The 18,128-nt window shown below is 39.3% G+C and overlaps 1 protein-coding gene across 4 annotated transcripts in view; it reads left to right on the top strand.

Annotated features, from left to right (window-relative positions):
• GPBP1L1 (GC-rich promoter binding protein 1 like 1) overlaps nucleotides 1-18,128 on the top strand; it is a 61,620-nt gene that overhangs the window by 18,892 nt on the left and 24,600 nt on the right. For all 4 annotated transcript variants that reach the window (XM_032430078.1, XM_032430070.1, XM_032430064.1 and 1 more), the window contains 4 exons: nucleotides 7,281-8,300; nucleotides 8,898-9,012; nucleotides 12,747-12,876; nucleotides 13,630-13,916. In XM_032430078.1, the coding sequence (XP_032285969.1) occupies nucleotides 8,953-9,012; nucleotides 12,747-12,876; nucleotides 13,630-13,916 (477 nt within the window). In that variant the 5' untranslated portion in view covers nucleotides 7,281-8,300; nucleotides 8,898-8,952. The remainder of the gene's footprint in view (nucleotides 1-7,280; nucleotides 8,301-8,897; nucleotides 9,013-12,746; nucleotides 12,877-13,629; nucleotides 13,917-18,128) is intronic.

The following is an 18,128-nucleotide window of genomic DNA, read 5'->3' on the forward strand; positions in this document are numbered from 1 at the left end:
GTGGCTCAGTCAGTTGCGCGTCTGCCTTCGGCTCAGGTATGATCCCGGGGTCCTGGGATCGAGTCCTGCATTGGGCTCCTTGCTCAGCAGGGAGCCTGCTTCCCCCTCTGCCTGCCACTCCCCCTGCTTGTCCCCCACTCCTGACAAATAAATAAAATCTTTAAAAAAAAAAAAAAGGGGGCGCCTGGGTGGCTCAGTTGGTTAAGCCACTGCCTTCGGCTCAGGTCATGATCCTGGAGTCCCGGGATCGAGTCCCACATCGGGCTCCCTGCTCGGCAGGGAGTCTGCTTCTCCCTCTGACCCTCTCAAGCTCTCTCTGTTTCATTCTCTCTCTCAAATAAATAAATAAAATCTTAAAAAAAAAATTAAAAAAAAAAAATTAAAAAAAAAAAAGGTAATATAAACCCCCAACATATGTTTAATATATTTCTTTTTTTAAAAAAACACGTTTTCAAACTTTATGATATGTTCCTTTTATTCAGATATGTAACATTGATCTCTTGGAAGTAAATTTGGACCTTTTCACCCTCAACAACTTAGAACCATGTGAAACGTGAAACTGGGACATGTTCTTGGTGTAGCTTGGACACAGTTTTAGACACACTTCAACAAGTCCTTGCTATGGCCCAAGGAATAAATGGAGAAGTGAGAAAATGAAGACACTAAGGATACACTGCTCTTTATAGAAGTTTATTAAGACTGAAGGGAAGTGAACATAAATACCTAGAGGGAAATACAGACTTTAGGAAGGGGTTTTGTTTAAAGCTGGGGGAGAAGTGGGTGTGGTTGTTTTTGTTGTTGTTGTTGTTGTTAATTCAAGTGAAACCGGTATAGCTAGAGGTTGAAGTTAGGAGGAGTAGTAGATGGTGACACTGCTGGACTGTGAAGAAAATGATGGATTGAAATCAACACAGTGGTAAAGGGAGCCTAAGGTAGAAGAGATTGAGGGAAAGTCCTTGGCAGGGACATTTTTTCCTTGCATTACAAGCTTAATTATAAAGGATAAAATTAGATCATGTTGTGAAGTACTTTGTAGATTGCTAGGCATACATGAGCCCAAGGCAGACGCTTAACCAACCAAGCCACCCAGGCGCCCTCAGGTCAGGTCTTGATCTCAGGGTTCTGAGTTCAAGCCTCGTGTTGGGCTCCATGCTGGGTGTGGAGCCTACTTTAAAATATATATATATATTATTTAATAAAATGTTAATATGTGAATATAATACATATTTTATATATAATATATATTTTAAAAATCTTGATCTCCCCTCCAGCTTAATCTTGGGCAATGTTTTTTAAAGTTCTAAGGAAGTTTTAAGTGATGTATTTTTCCTTTCCATATTTCTCAGTAGTTTGCAGGAGCCCCTTCAATTAGTCAGTCTAGAAAGATAGCCACAAGGCGCCTGGGTTGCTTAGTTGGTTAAGCTACTGCCTTCGGCTCAGGTCATGATCCTGGAGTCCTGGGATCGAGTCCCACGTTGGGCTCCCTGCTCGGCAGGGAGTCTGCTTCTCCCTCTGACCCTATCCCCTCTTGTGCCCTCTCTTTCTCAAATAAATAAATAAAATAAATAAATAAAATAAAATTCTTTAAAAAAAAAAAAAAAGAAGAAGAAGAAGAAAGATAGCCACAGCTCCAAAAGGCATCACCAAAGAATAAAATTTTCCAAAAAATTGCAGAGCAAAGTAATTTCATTACAGAAACATTGACTAATAGGGAAGATAAAACAAAATGCCCATAGTTCCACCATCCTAATAAAACCATTATTGGCATTTTGTAATGTTTCTCTTTAATCTTTTGCTTCCAGAACAGGAATTTCTTTTTTGTCCTCTTTCATCTTTTATTTGTTCCCTTTTACTAAACACTCCCATTTGTCATCTATCTCCTCCCCACTAGATACTCTGCACATGTGTGTATAGACCACACTCTTACATAACTTTACATCCTAGGTGTCAGTGTATATTCAGGATGGTGGATAAGTAGTTATGGGATATATGTCAGCTTTAGAACTTTCACACCAGTAGCAAAGCATTGCTAATTAATATTTCCTCTGCAATGACTGCCTCAACTGGGACTCTGCTAGAGATACTTGGAATTGAGAATTGACTGAAAAGATGGTATATAAGTGTCAGTTGGGAGACTGGAATGTGCCTAGTGGGGTTTGAAAAGGAACTGTTCATGTTTAAATTTTTTTTTTTTTTTTGAGATTTTATTTATTTATTTGAGAGAGAGAATGAGATAGAGCGAGCATGAGAGGGGGGAGGGTCAGAGGGAGAAGCAGACTCCTTGCTGAGCAGGGAGCCCGATGCGGGACTCGATCCCAGGACTCCAGGATCATGACCTGAGCCGAAGGCAGTCGCTTAACCAACTGAGCCACCCAGGCGCCCCGGAACTGTTCATGTTTAAAATTGAGGTATTTTCCTTTGTGTCTAACAGCTTAATAACCTAATGGGTGATTCACCTCCTTGCCTTGAATTTCAAGTTCTCTGTGGTTTAAACCAAAATTCTTTTTTTTTTTTTTTTTTAAGATTTTATTATTTGAAAGAGAAAAGTGAGCATATGCTCAGGGGCGGGGGGTGGCGGGGGCAGAGGGAGAGGAACAAGCAGACTGTGTGCTGAGCATGGAGCCCGACACAGGGCTCAATTCCAGGACCTGGAGATCATGACCTGAACCGGAATCAAGAGTCTAACGCTCAATTGACTGAGCCACCCAGGTGCCCCTAAACCAAGATTTTTTTTTTTTTAAGATTTTATTTATTCATTTGAGAGAGAGAGAGAACATGAGTGGAGGCAGAGGGAGAAGGAGAAACAGATGCCCCGCTGAGCAGGGAGCTGATACGGGACTCGATCCCAGGATCCTGGGATCATGACCCAAGCCAAAGGCTGTGCTCAACCAGTTGAGCCACCCAGGTGCCCCTAAACCAAGATTCTTAAGATAAAAATCATGCAGCAGTTATGTCTTGTTCATAAAAACCTATTACATGGCTATTGTTATATATTTATTACTGGGAGTTACAGGTATAGACATACATCAAAAAAAAAAAACAAAACAACAATTCTGGGGATTCCTGGCTGGCTTGGTTGGTGGAACATGCGACTCTTGGTCTCACGTTGTGGGTTTGAGCCCCACATTAGGGTGTAGAGATTACTTAAAAATAAAATCTTTTTTTTTTTTTTTTTTTAAAGATTTTATTTATTTATTTGACAGAGAGAGACACCGTGAGAGAGGGAACACAAGCAAGGGAAGTGAGAGGGAGAAGCAGGCTTCCCGCGGAGCAGGGAGCCCGATGCGGGGCTCGATCCCAGGACCCCGGGATCACGACCTGAGCCGAAGGCAGGCGCTTAACGACTGAGCCACCCAGGCGCCCCAAAAATAAAATCTTAAAAAATAACTCTTGAGTTACACTGAAGGAACAGTAACCAGTCAGCTTTTACTCCTTATATTAACGAATGATATGATGGTCATCTGCATAGTTGTACAAGCTAGAAATGAGCCTATATTTCTCCTTTACACCCACCCCCATATCCCATCAGTTATGAAGTTCTGTTTATTTTTCTTCTTCCTAAATATTTTGTGAATTGGCTTCTTTTAATTTGTTTATATTAAAAGCTGGTCTTTTCTAGAGTGTGTCTTGCAATCACTCCTGATTTTAAAAATCTCTGGCCTGGGCCACTGAACCATATCAAGGGATGGTACTTGAATTAGCTGTTCCTTTTGTGCAGGCTGGTCCAAACTTTAAGTCTGGGCCAAAGTGCTAACCGCCCTGTCCCAGTTCACTAACGAGGCATCTCTTTGCTAACCAAGAGCAAATTACAGGCAGAGATTCAGCTTCTCTTCTTCACCTGGGACCCTTTTGAAAAGGAGAGTTTCCTGATTCACATTTAAGTGTCTTTGCTGTATAATAGTATATACAGGTCTGTTCAAGGTTTCTACTGTGCCAGATTTGTCAGGTAATAGAAATTATCTAGTTTAAGATTTTCAAATTTATTAGCATATAAATTGCTCATGATATTGTTTTCCTCATTTTTTTTTTTTTTTTTTTTTTAAAGATTTTATTTATTTATTTGAGAGAGAGAGAATGAGAGAGAGAACACATGAGAGGGGATAGGGAGGACGAAGCAGACTCCCTGCCGAGCAGGGAGCCCGATGCGGGACTCGATCCAGGGACTCCAGGATCATGACCTGAGCCGAAGGCAGTCGCTTAACCAACTGAGCCACCCAGGCGCCCCTGTTTTCCTCATATTTCTTAATCTGTTGTGTTTATGTCCCCTTTTTCTTTTCTTTTTTTTTTTTTTTGAAAGATTTTATTTGTTTGACAGAGACACAGCAAGAGAGGGAACACAAGCAGGGGGAGTGGGAGAGGGAGAAGCAGGCTTCCCGCGGAGCAGGGAGCCCGATGCGGGGGGCTCCATCCCAGAACCCCGGGATCATGACCTGAGCCGAAGGCAGACGCTTAATGACTGAGCCACCCAGGCGCCCCTATGTCCCCTTTTTATGCTGTCTTTTTTATATGTATCTTTTTCCCCCAAGCAGTTTTACCAATTTGTCTCCTATTACTCTTTTAATTATAAATTTTTTAAATTATCTCCATTTTTTCTTCTTCTTTTTTTTTTTTTTTTTTTTTTTTTCCTTTCTTGGTTTTTTGGGGTTTTTTTTTGGGGGGGGGGTGTTTTATTTTGGTTAGCTTTGATTTTGGTTTTGGTTTTTTTGTTTGTTTTTTGAGAGAGGGAGAGAGATGACCTGAGCCGAAATCAAGAGTCAAAAGCTTAACCAACTCAGCCACCCAGCCGCCCCTTTAGTCTTTTTTTTTTTTTAAGTGTTCTTAAAGCTTATTTTCCATTAAGTACTGTTCACCTATTATATTGCAGATTTATTCATAGTGGTTTTTTGTAATTCTGCTTAAGTGTTTTGAAAGTTTCTTTATCAGCTCATCCTTTCTCCCACAGTAAGAAGTCTGACTCCTGTACTTTCAAGTACCCAGTAGGTAACTAACTCCAGTTACCTCTTCTTACATGAATTCCTTCCTTACTACACCCAGTTTGCAATACCTGTACAAAGCACTTTGCTGCATGGAAGCCCTCAACTTGCTTGGCCTTGTCCCTCCGCCAGGAGCCTTCCTCATTCTACTCAGGCTCCTGCACTCTCAATTGGGCTGCCCTCGTACTTGGACATTCGCCTTATGTTTCCTAATGGGCTCTGACATCCTGCACTGGTCTACTGCCATACACACATTTCCCTGTCCTTCACCCTGCATGGACATACTTCACATCCTGGTTAGGCCCCAGCACCCTGCTCTGTGCCTCTGCTGCCCATAGATCTTACCTTGCTTGGCCCCACCTAATGGCTTTGGACAGGATCTCTTCAGGAAGGTGAAGGAGAGTGGGAACTTCAGGAGAAAAGTTATTTTCTAAGTTTAATACAGTATGCTTGAGAACATAGAATATTTTATCCTTTGGAACTGAGACTTTTAGCTGGTATAAGGTCAGCTTTTATGACTTCTATATGTGCAGAAGGACTATATGTACTCTGGGTGATTGATATACGTCTATGTGTATGTATATGTATGTATTCACCTTATAAATTGCAAATCTTTTACTTAACTTTTTTATGCTTGTTCTGTTACTACTCTTTTAAGTATTATAAGTATATAAAAAGCGTAGAGAATGGTGAACATGTGGAGATTGGGGGGAGCAACGCACCTGGAGAGAGCTCAGAAGCTCTTACACTTCTCACCTCACCCTAAGTATCTCTTACATCTGGCTGTTGATTCATATTTTTTATCATATTCTTTAATAAACTGGTAAATGTTTTAAAAAAGTGAAGACACGGGATGCCTGGGTGGCTCAGGTCATGATCCCAGGCTCCTGGGATTGAGTCCCACATCCGGCTCCTTGCTCAGCGAAGAGCCTGCTTCTCCCTCTGCCTGCCACTCCCCCTGCTTGGGCTCTCTTTCTCTCTCTGACAAATAAATAAAATCTTTAGAAAAACAAAAAAGTGTAGACAACAAGTGAATAGCCATGTATCTATCACTCACCTTAAGAAGTAATGCATTACAGGCATGCCTGGGTGGCTCAGCTGGTTAAACGTCTGCCTCTGCCCAGGTCATGATCCCAACATCTTGGGATCAAGTCCCGCATTGGGCTCCTTGATCAATAGGGAGCCTGCTTCTACCTCTGCCTGCCATTCCTCCTGCTTGTGCATGCTCTCTCTCTCTCTGACAAATAAAATCTAAAAAAAAAAAAAAAATTCTAAAAGAAAGAAAGAGGCATTACAGATGCAGTTGAAGCCATCAAGACCTCATTTTTGATTCCTTTCATTTCCCCACAGAGGTATTTACTGTCTCAAATTTGGTATTTCTTATTCCTGTGAACTTAAAACAGTAGAGCAAGGCTGCCAATTTATTATATGAGAAATATCCTCCAAACTAGACTTTATTACCAATAGAGACCAGAATTGCCTACAGATGCAAGCCGCCTCTTACATCAAAAAACTCTGTAGCCCCTGGAAGAATGTTGGGAATTTGCCAAAGAAATATTTATGTCATCTTTTACAGTATATCTTAAGTCAGAGCCTAAGAGCTTAAGTCTCTCAGTTGATAACTAGATATCTGAAAAGGAAGGAATGCTGTGACAAATGACTTGTTTTTAAAGATCTAGATGTGGGGCGCCTGGGTGGCTTTAGTCTGTTAAGCATCTGCCTTTGGCTCAGTTCATGATCCCAAGGTCCTGGGATCGAGTCCCACATTGGGCTCTCCCCGCTCAGCAGGGAGCCTGCTTCTCCCTCTCCCTTTGCCTGCTGCTTCCCCTGCTTGTGTGCTCATGCTCTCTCTCTTACTCTCTCTGTCAAAATAAATTAATTAAATATTTTTTTAAAAAATAAAGATCTAGCTGTGGTGGTATTAGTTGATGACTGTGGTAATAAGCAAGTTATATGGCTTTGTGATTACTTAGAGCAAGTTATTCACGTGTATGAGAGAAAATGTAAATCTAACAGACTAATCTGCATTTATGAATTACATTTGATAGCTAATTACAGATGTGGTTATATAAAACAAACTCTGTTCAGGTGACCTGTCTAAAATCCTTTAAAAATCCTTAAAAGAATTATAGCCAATTATGTTGTTATTATAGGTGGTGACACATTAAATTAATGTCTAAATTGGACTTAAAATTTTGATTACTAGTACCTATTATTTACTGATAATTTGTATCTCATTTTAGCAATTCTATGTAACAATGATTTTGCCTCTTGTGATACTGTGTTATTTTGCTTTTTTATTTATAGTGATAGATTCCTGTGGCCTTTTAAATGACTGAATAATTATTGAAATGGATCCAAAATAATGACTACTGTACTAAAGCAGTAGAAGACTCTTCATATCACCTTCCAGCTCAATTCAGTCTTCAGGAAGAGGCAGAACAAGTGAAATAGAGAAAACTGAAGAGAAGAAAACCTCACTTTGGAACTGTTTTACTCCTTGACTACTCCTTAACTTCTTTCTTTCTACTTGTTTTAATTTTGCTGTGAATTTAAATAGTGAAGACCAAAGAAAAAGAAGATACATTTGGGAGCTTTATATAACCCAAAAAATTTGCCTTGAAAGCTGCTATTCTTTGGAGGAAAACATATTAAGTTCCTGTCTGATTAAAAACAAGATTTCATGTCCTTAGATTTTGAAGAATAAAACAGATATAAATACATATCTGCACACTTTCTAGCAGCTCTGTAGGAATAATGAGATTTGTAAATTAAGGGCTTTGTTATGTGGATATTTTGTCACTGGAATTGACTGCTCAGAAGATCTTTTATAGCTCTTTAATGTTATATTCTTGATCTGTTGCTTTGATGGCATCATTTGCCCACACAGGAGTTCACCTGTGTTTCCAGCTATGACCTGGTTATGAACAGTGTTTGCACTCAATGTGCAAATGTCCATGTATTATCTATTTAAGCAACATCATAGTGCCATCACTCAAGGAAGTTGAATGAGGTGAACATAGACATAGCTCTTTCCCCTTCCCCCCATTTTTTAAATGTAACAAATACTTTTTATGTTCCCCTTCCCCTTCCCCTTTCCCCTTCCCCTTTTTGGAAACGTGTCAGGAACTAGATAAAGTTTAAGATGAGCAATTGAGGGGACTTGAAAGAGTGATACATACAGAGCCTGGCTTCCTTGTGCTTTATCACAAGGCGTGCTGCTGGCCAGCCTATTTAAGCACCCTTTTAACAAGAGAACCTCGTGGGAAATCCAGCTGGCAGACTCAAGGAGTTCGGGAAACAGGACCACAGAGGTTACACTCTGGGGTAAATATTCTCCTATCTCTAACTTTGGAAGAAGACTGTATGTATATGTATTATGGAAAATAGCTACTGTTTTCTGGTGTATTTAATTTTGGAGCGCTTTAGTGGGGTGGTATCCACACCAGGGGATCTCCTAGGAAAACTGATGCTAGTGGGTGTTTGAGGGAATTAATGTGAACTAATAGAACAACTCTTGAGAGATTATTATCTTCCTTCTCTAGGAAGATCTTTTCTGCTTTTGCCACAAGTTACCAGAGTACCTGAAGCAGGTTAATCTCTTATCATAAGTACCAGTAGTTTTAAGTAGATGTTTATTCTTAAGGTTCTTCTGTTAAAACTCAAGAATTCATCAGTTTTCATATAACCTTCCAGGTCTCTGTCAAATTTTTCTGTTTATGTGTTTTTCATAGTCATTATTCATGGACTGTTGCTTTTGTTTAGAACTTCTCTGAGGTTATAGAGCCTGATAAGTAGTCTTAGAGAGGCTCAGAGGTGGCAGGTCTTTCTGTAAAGAGGGGAGCTTAGAGTAATCACAGACTCTTTTGTACATTGGTATCAGGTTCTTGCAAGTATAAGTGATTGGAGTTTTCTCATTTTCAGATCCTGGCCATGAGGTTGGATGCCTCACCTTGCTGAAAAGAGACACTGGACCTAAATGGCGCAGCATGACTTTGTTCCTGCTTGGCTAAATTTCTCAACACCACAGTCAGCTAAGGTACTGTTCTTCATTCCTTTAGTAACCTTCCAAATATCAGTTCTTTTTATCCCCAACTTATTGATGGCCTCTGTTTTGCAGTCTAGGTGTTTTTGTGTATTCAACCCTACCTGAGGGTTTAAAGTATGTTTTCATAGACTTACTACATTTCTTTTAATAGGATATAAATAATTAGGCAGTCGAAGTCATTGTGGGCCCTGCCATTGCCAAGTATCTCCCCCTCCCCTTATTTCATTATATGCTAAGCTTTTCTCATGTGGCACACTTAAGACTTCCTGGATTAGGGGCGCCTGGGTGATTCACTTGGTTAAGTGTCTGCCTTCGGCTCAGGTCATGATCTCGGGGTCCTGGGATCGAGCCCCATGTAGGACTCCCTACTCAGCGGGGAGTCTGCTTCTTCCTCTGCCTCTTCCCCCACTCTCCATGCCCCACTCATGCTTGTTCTCTCTCTCTCTCAAATAAATAAATAAAATCTTTATTAAAAAAAAGATTTACTGGATTAACTGCACTACACTTTGGAACTAAAACATATCTGCTAACCTATTACTTAAGTATAGAGGGGCAGAGGTAAAGGGGAAATGGTTTTTGGGGAAATGGACCCTTGGGGTAAATGCACATTTGTCTATAGTAGTAGATGAGGAGGATGAAAAGGGAGAGACATTGACTACTACGTGGATCTCAGATTAAATACTAGAAATTATGTTTTAGGGGTAATCTACGTAACAATTTCAGGGGGGAAATGTATGTTGCATTAGGAATAAAGACAAGTGAAAACAACCAGTTCGTATAGAGTGAAGTAGCCCTAGTCACGTACAGAAGAACAGCCTCAATTATTGGGGCACCTGGGTGGCTCAGTCGGTTAAGCATCTGCCTTTGGCTTGGGTCGTGATCCCAGGGTATTGGGATCAAGCCCCACTTGGGCGCCTGCCTCTCCCCCTGCTTGTGCTCTCTCTCTCAAATAAATAAATAAAATCTTAAAAAAAAAAAAAAAAAGAACAGCCTCAGTTATTGATAAAGGAAACCTTTGGGAAGCTAATAAACTTAAAAATGGTTCCCATTTTGCCAACTAATAGAGGAGGGACACAGTTGACATGTAATCTCAAAAAAAAAAAGGCCTATCTTCCCTATTTTTAAAAATACTTTATTATTTTACAGAGAGAATACAAATGGGGGAGGGGCAGAGGAAGAGGGGAGAGAGAGAGAAACCCAAGCACACCCCACACTAAGCATGGAGCCAACACAGGGTTCAATCCCAGAACCTTGAGATCATGACTCGAGCTGAAATCAAGAGTTGGGCACTTAACCGACTGAGCCACTCAGGCGCCTTCCCCTGTTTTTTGTTTTTGTTTTGTTGTTTTGTTTTTAAGATTGTATTTATTTATTTCAGAGAGAGAGAGTTGCCCGCGCTTGAGAGTGGTGGGGAGGGGCAGAGGGCGAGGGAAAGAGAGAATCTCAAGCACAGGGCTCTATCTCACAACCCTGAGATCACCACCCAAGAAGCCAAAATCAGGAGTCAGACACCCAGGTGACTGAGCCACCCAGGCACCCTTTCCCTATTTTTAAATGTGAATTTTGGGGCAGATGTTCCTGATCTATCTAGACCCGCAACCTTTTGCTCTAAACCTCATTTTGAATTGCCCTTTTGAAATTCCCAAGATCTCATAATTAACATCATCTGACCCAAAGCTTGGGGACGGTGGACCTGAGGGATTAGGTGTGGGATCCAGGAAAGCATTTAAAAGTATGTAGATCTTATTATCTGCAAAGAATAATCTAGCACAGTGAAGTAAGTATAAAGAATTGGGAAATGAGATTTCACTATTTCCAGTAAAGCTGCAGTAAGTAAAGTTCTGCAGTGTTGGGATAAGGATAGACATAAAGCAGTGAGAGCAAAGAATAGAGAATTCAAAAATAGTCCTATATATACAGTCAGTTGATTTTTGACTAAAGTTCCAAGGTAATTTAATGCGGAAGTGATAGTCTTTTTAGCAAATGGTTCTAGAACTGGATATATATATACATAATATATATATATATATATATATTATGTATATATACGTGTGGGGGGGGAGTGAGAACCTTGACTTCAGCCTTTACTTCATATCACACACAAATAAACCTGAAGTGGATCATAACCTAAATTAAAGAGCTAAAAACTATAAAACTAAGAAAATAGATGTAAAGATGTCTATGCCCCAACCTGTAGTTTTCCTCTACCCCTTTGTCAGATATATCCATATTTTTTACAGCCTTTTATTTTAGACTTTGGTCTCTCATTTGAAACTAAAGAATGCTCTAAAAAATAATAAAATAAAATAATTTAATAAAAGAATGTCCTGGAGGGGCGCCTCAGTGGCTCAGTCATTAGGCGTCTGCCTTCGGCTCAGGTCATGATCCCAGGGTCCTGGGATCGAGCCCCGCATCGGGCTCCCTGCTCCGCAGGAAGCCTGCTTCTCCCTCCCACTCCCCCTGCTTGTGTTCCCTCTCTCACTGTCTCTCTCTCTGTCAAATAAATAAATAAAATCTTAAAAAAAAAAAAAAGAATGTTTTAGAATAAAATTATTTGGAATAGGGAGGGGAATGAAAGTTCATCTATAACTGTGTTTTTCAAACTGCTTCCTTTTCATTGTATAACAAGACTTAATTCTCCCTGACCTCTTTCCTCATGTGTAAATGAGTAAAATGAAGCTGATGCCAAATTATAGTACTGTTATGAATATTAAGTAATGTTTAGAAATAAGTTTTTTATGGATAAAGAAGATGTGGTCCATATATACAATGGAATATTACTCAGCCTTCAGGAAAGATGAATACCCAACTTTTACATCAACATGGATGGGACTGGAGGAGATTATGCTAAGTGAAATAAGTCAAGCAGAGAAAGTCAATTACCATATGGTTTCACTTATTTGTGGAACATAAGGAATAACAAGGAGGACATTAAGAAGGAAGGGAAAAATGGGCGGGGGGAATTGGAGGGAGAGATGAACCATGAGAGACTATGGACCTGAGAAACAAACAGGGTTTTAGAGGGGAGGGGGGAGGGGGGATTGGTTAGCCCGGTGATGGGTATTAAGGAGGGCACGTACTGCATGGAGCACTGGGTGTTATACGAAAACAATGGATCGTGGATCACTACATCAAAAACTAATGATGTATTGTGTGGTGACTAACATAATAAAAAAAAAAAGAAAAGTTTTTTTATAAAACTATAAAAACCGTGTAGTTGTTAATGACCAAGGTGTTTTGGTATTTAAACCATTTCTTTCTCCCCAGTTCCAGAATAATTTATAGAAGTAATAAAGCTGTTCAGAATTTTTTTAAGTAGGCATCTTGCTTTTCCTTTCCTATTACAAGGTTAACTTAATATCTTTAAGTGTAAAGTTTGAGGGCTCATTTTAATGGATATCGACGGGTTTTTTTTCCACCCTCTCTCATGCAAATAATTAAAGTAGCTGCCTTTTCCCCCCTTCTGGGACGCAGAAAATGAGTTAATGAGTGAATATGTAACCTAGGTCTACGACCATACCACCCTGAACGTGCCCAATCTTTGTCTGAATATGTAACCTAGGACTTCTCTAACTTAAAGGCCTATAATACCCTTATTATGGCCCATATGCTCATTGTGGGGGTTTCTTCTTATTACTTGTTTTCTAAAAGGCTGATGCAAAACCTAAGACACTGAGATTGATACCTTCTTAATTGGTTTGCTTCTCTATACTTGATCATCTTAGTCACCTACAGCCACATTCGAAAAACACGGAGAGCACCTACCCCGAGGAGATCGTAGATTTGGAGTAAGCCGTCGTCGACATAATTCCTCTGATGGCTTTTTTAACAATGGACCTCTTCGAACTACAGGAGGTAAGCCATGCCCAACTTCCATGAGTATATTTAAGCTACTCAGTTAGGACAAGCCCACATAGGGGGTGCATGTCCATAATCTTGATATGCTGTTGTTTGTTTTTGTTTTTGTTTTTGTTTTAGATTTTATTTATTTATTTGAGAGAGAGAGTATGAGAGTGGATAGGGTCAGAGGGAGAAGCAGACTCCCTGCTGAGCAGGGAGCCCGACTGCAGGGTCATGACCTGAGCCAAAGGCAGTCGTTTAACCAACTGAGCCACCCAGGCGCCCCAGATAGCTGTTTTTTAAACACGCTTCTCAGTTAAATCTTCCAGTTGTCATTATTCAGTTACGTTGGCTTTCCAACATCCTTGTGTTCTTTTTTTTTTTTTAAAGATTTTATTTATTTATTTGACACAGAGAGAGAGAGAGAGGAATCACAAGTAGGCAGAGTGGCAGGGAGCGGCAGAGGGAGAAGCAGGCTCCCCGCTGAGCAAGGAGCCCGATGTGGGACTTGATCCCAGGACCCTGGGATCATGACCTGAGCCGAAGGCAGACGCTTAACGACTGAGCCACCCAGGCGCCCCACATCCTTGTGTTCTCATGTGTCATTTATTCAGTTGAAGATCTCATCTAGAAATTACATTAAAAGAAAAAGATAATTTTGTGGACTTAGTCTTTTATTTTAAAAGGTCCCCTGAAGGGCTTTTGGTAGTACTGTAAATCAGATCAGGAAGCAAAAATCTAATGTGTTACTTGTCCTTACTATCCTAGATTCCTGGCACCAGCCCTCCCTGTTCCGCCACGATTCTGTGGACTCTGGTGTCTCTAAGGGAGCATATGCTGGAATCACAGGGAACCTATCTGGTTGGCATGGCTCTTCCCGAGGTCATGATGGCATGAGCCAGCGTAGTGGGGGTGGCACAGGGAACCATCGCCACTGGAATGGCAGCTTCCACTCGCGGAAAGGCTGTGCCTTTCAAGAAAAGCCACCTACGGAGATTAGGGAAGAAAAGAAAGAAGACAAGGTGGAAAAATTACAGTTTGAGGAGGAAGACTTTGTAAGTATGAAGGTTTAAATGTGTGGTTAAAACCTAACAAATAATGCCGTAAATAGAAGACCTTGTTAATAAGGAGAGGTTTGAAGAAATTACTAAAAAGGAAGTCCCTAAGTTTAGATTTTTATTGTTTTTAGAGGGAAAAGTTGATTAGTATGAAGATAATGACCAGAATTCCTATGTAACTTTCAGCAAATCTTCATGTTTTTCATCTTTATGCTTTTGAAACTTCTAAAAAAATTCTTAATTTCCTTTAAGTTTTATAAGGTTCAACATTCAAAATTTGATATTCAAATTACGTAAAAATGTGGTCTTGTATGTTGAATTGTCTTTCTCCAACTATCATAAGAGGTTTTTTCTCTTGATTTTTTCCTCTTACATAAAATAATTGTGATGTTATAAATATGCAGTTGGGAGTATTTAAGTTAAGTAAAACTTTGCCGTTGTGTATTGAATTATATGCCTTTTGCCCTCTCAACCTAAAGTAGAGTTTTTAGTTCACCTTAAAAAAAGTTTACTGTATTTAACAAACATATCCAAGTTACTATCATTTTAATAGGTAATATCTTTAAATTATTAGTTTGCATTATTTTTGGTACTAGATCTTCAAGATCCTTTGTGTATTCTAGACTTGTTTGTAGCACAATCTCAGTATAAATTAGCCACTTTCTGAGTGCTCAACAACTACATATAGCTAGTGGCTACTAGTGCAGCTCTAGTTAGTTTTAAAAGTAGCGCATTAAATTAGCCAATCATTTCTGTGACGGCCATTTTAATATATTAATGAAGCCAACTGAATAAGAGTCAAATTTAGGTGTCAGCTCCTCTTCTCCTGTTCTGGGATCCTTTAAATGTTTTTGTTTTTTTTTTTAAGATTTTATTTATTTGACAGAGAGAGACACAGCTAGAGAGGGAACACAAGCAGGGGGAGTGGGAGAGGGAGAAGCAGGCTCCCCGCTGAGCAGGGAGCCTAATGAGGGGCTCGATCTCAGGACCCCGGGACCATGACCTGAGCCGAAGCCAGACGCTTAACAACTGAGCCACCCAGGCGCCCTTTAAATGTTATTTTTTAATGTGAATTCCTAACCCCCAAGCACCTATCCTTCAAAACTTTGGTAGTGGAAAGGTTTATACTGCCCCGACATACTGAATATTGTCCAGAATGTTCTAAATATCCAGTGGTCCAGAATTTACTATGACACTAAATTATAACTTTAATTATTTATTCAATAAACTTAGCACATTTAAGAAAGACCGGTGGGAATAATTAACAAAATCTCTGTTGCTCATCACGCTTCGGGAACTTGGTTAAAATCCTCGATCAAACCAGCAACAACAAAAAAGTTTAATTGTATTCCTAGGAGTTTCTTTTTGTATTTTATTCCACCTAAGTAAATTAACCCACTGTAATGATAATTTATATATGATATGAATATTTATCTAAAAGTGTATTTTGCATTGTGACCAGCCAGCTGAGCATATAGTAAAATTTATTTAGGTCTCTTTATTAGTTTTGGTTTCTTATGTGCTTTGGTAAAAAAGAGATTGTGCAAACAAGAAGTAGTGTGGGGTGAAGTGGAAGTTGCTTTTTTTTTTTTTTTAAGAGTACCTTTTGAATAGGTTCTATACTACTGATTGGCAGAATTTGATAAGAAGGCCCATTTTCAGTTCTCTGGCATTCCCAGTGGGAAATAAATCGACAACAGAAAGAAAAATGTGAAAGTAGCACTATCTATGCCTGCTGAGTGATTTAAGTGAAAGTTTGCTGTCAGTCAAACCTGAACCAGGTCAATTAGGGCAAATTAATACTGCATTTATGTTTTAAAATATCTTAAGTGTCCATAAATGTACGTACATGAAAGGAGAAAAATGGTCAAGTATGGCCATCATCAAATTAAAGCTTCCCTAATCCTACTCTCTTCACTTCCCCCAGAGGTAATCGCCATCTTGACTTCAGTGCTTTATCATGCTTTTGGTAAACTTTTACTACATATATGTATGCATAAACAATCTATAATATATCATTTTCCTTGATTTTGATGTTTATATGGATAATATTATAGTTCTCTTTTATTTGCTTAAAATTGTTTTTTGAGATTTATCTGTATTTGATACGTATGGCTATAGACCAGTGGTTCTCAACCAGGAGCAAATTTAGCCCCCCCGCACATTTGGCAATATCTAGAGAAGTTCTGGTTGTCACAGCTGGAGATAGTGCTATTGACATCTAATATCTGGAGATCAGGGGTGTTGCTAAACATTGTACAATGCACAGGACAGCCCCATAACAAAGAAATTACCTAGCCCCCAATGGCAGGATTACCATGATTGAGAAACCTTGCTTTAAATCTTTTTCACTATTATATAATATTCTATTGTGTGAATATATTGGAATCATTTATCCATTTTCCTGTTGACAGACATTTAGGTTGTAAAAGATCGTGGTTTGGAGGACAAATCTAAAGGATTGGAACTGAGGTAACTAGAAAAGGAAGAGTCAAAAATTTCTATTTTGATTTAAAGCAAATTGATGAATAATAAGTAATTAATTTGAAAAGGAAAAACAGGAGTATAACTGGAGGGAGAAAATAACGAATTCTTCATATCCAAAAGATGGGTGAGATCTAGAGACGTGCACACGGAAATAAAGATGATAGTTGAGGTTGGTGGACAGGTAAGAATCACCTAAGGAGAGAGATATATTCAGAGAGGGGGCTAGAACCTGTGGAAATAGCAGTAAGGAGGCTGGGAAATAGTTGGTTGAAGAAGAAAGGGGTATGTGAAGAAAGAGTAGTTAACCAAAAAATAGCAAAATCAAGGTGTTTTGGGGACAAATTGTTTACAGTGAATTTTCTATATATTTTTTCTATACAGTGTATAATTAGAAAGTTATTTTTTGTTTTAAAATGGTATTAGTTTGATGTAATAAACAGTCTTTTTTTTTAAAAAAAAGATTTTATTTATTTATTTGAGAGAATGAGATAGAGCATGAGAGGAGGAAGGGCCCGAGGGAGAAGCAGACTCCCCGCCGAGCAGGCAGCCCGATGCGGGACTCGATCCTGGGACTCCAGGATCATGACCTGAGCCGAAGGCAGTCACCCAACCAACTGAGCCACCCAGGCGCCCCTGTAATAAACAGTCTTATAGTTACCTTGGACAAGTTAAACAATCCTAATTTTTACATTGATAGTAATGTCTACCTTGCAATGTTACAGTAAAGGGTAAAGATCACCTAGGTTGAAATTAACTGGGGGCATCTATCTGGCTCAGTTGGTAGAGCATGTGAGTCTTATCTCAGGGTCATGAGTTCAAGCCCCACATTGGGTGTAGAATTTACTTTTTAAAAATTCAGTTGTATTTTTAGGTGCCAGCAGTAAGCAATTGGGAAATGAAGTTTTATAAAATGCTTTTAGTAAAGCCAAAAAACCTTTTAAAACTTAGCTTAGGAATAGGGGCGCCTGGGTGGCTCAGTCGGTTAAGCGGCTGCCTTTGGCTCAGGTCATGATCCCAGGGTCCTGGGATCGAGCCCCACATCGGGCTCCCTGCTCCGTAGGAACCCTGCTTCTCCCTCTCCCACTCCCCCTGCTTATGTTCCTTCTCTGGCTGTGTCTCTCTGTCAAATAAATAAATAAAATCTTAAAAAAAAAAAAAAACTGCTTGGGAATAAAATGTTTAGGAATAAATTTAACCAAAGATGTGAAAGACCTCTATACTGATCCATAAAATGTTGCCAAGAGAAATTAAAAATCTAAATAAAAGATGTAATTATGAATGGGAGGCTTTGAATTAGAAGACTCAGCATGGTTAGGACATCAGTTCTACAGATTCTGCACAACACCAACCAGCATGTGTTCTTATAGAAATGGACTAGGTTATTCTAAAATTTTTATTGAAATACAAAGACCGTAGAATACCCAAAGTGATCTTGAAAAAGAACAGAGTTGGAGGACTAATACTACCTAACTTGAAGACTTAGTACAAAGCTATAATAATCAAGGTGTTATATTATTATAAGGATAGACTAATAGTGGAGCAGAATAAAGAGCTCAGAAATAAACCTACATTTATATAGTCATTTGATTTTCAAAAGATACTAAAGCAGACCAATAGAGAAATGTGTTTTTAACAAATAGTACTAGAATAACTGCGTATACGTATATATAGAGAGAATGCTACCTCATAGCATACAAAAAAAAAAAATGAATTTGAGAGGAA

Source organism: Phoca vitulina, unplaced genomic scaffold, assembly GCF_004348235.1.
Source record: "Phoca vitulina isolate PV1807 unplaced genomic scaffold, GSC_HSeal_1.0 scaffold2, whole genome shotgun sequence".
In the NCBI taxonomy this organism is placed as follows: Eukaryota; Metazoa; Chordata; class Mammalia; order Carnivora; family Phocidae; genus Phoca; species Phoca vitulina.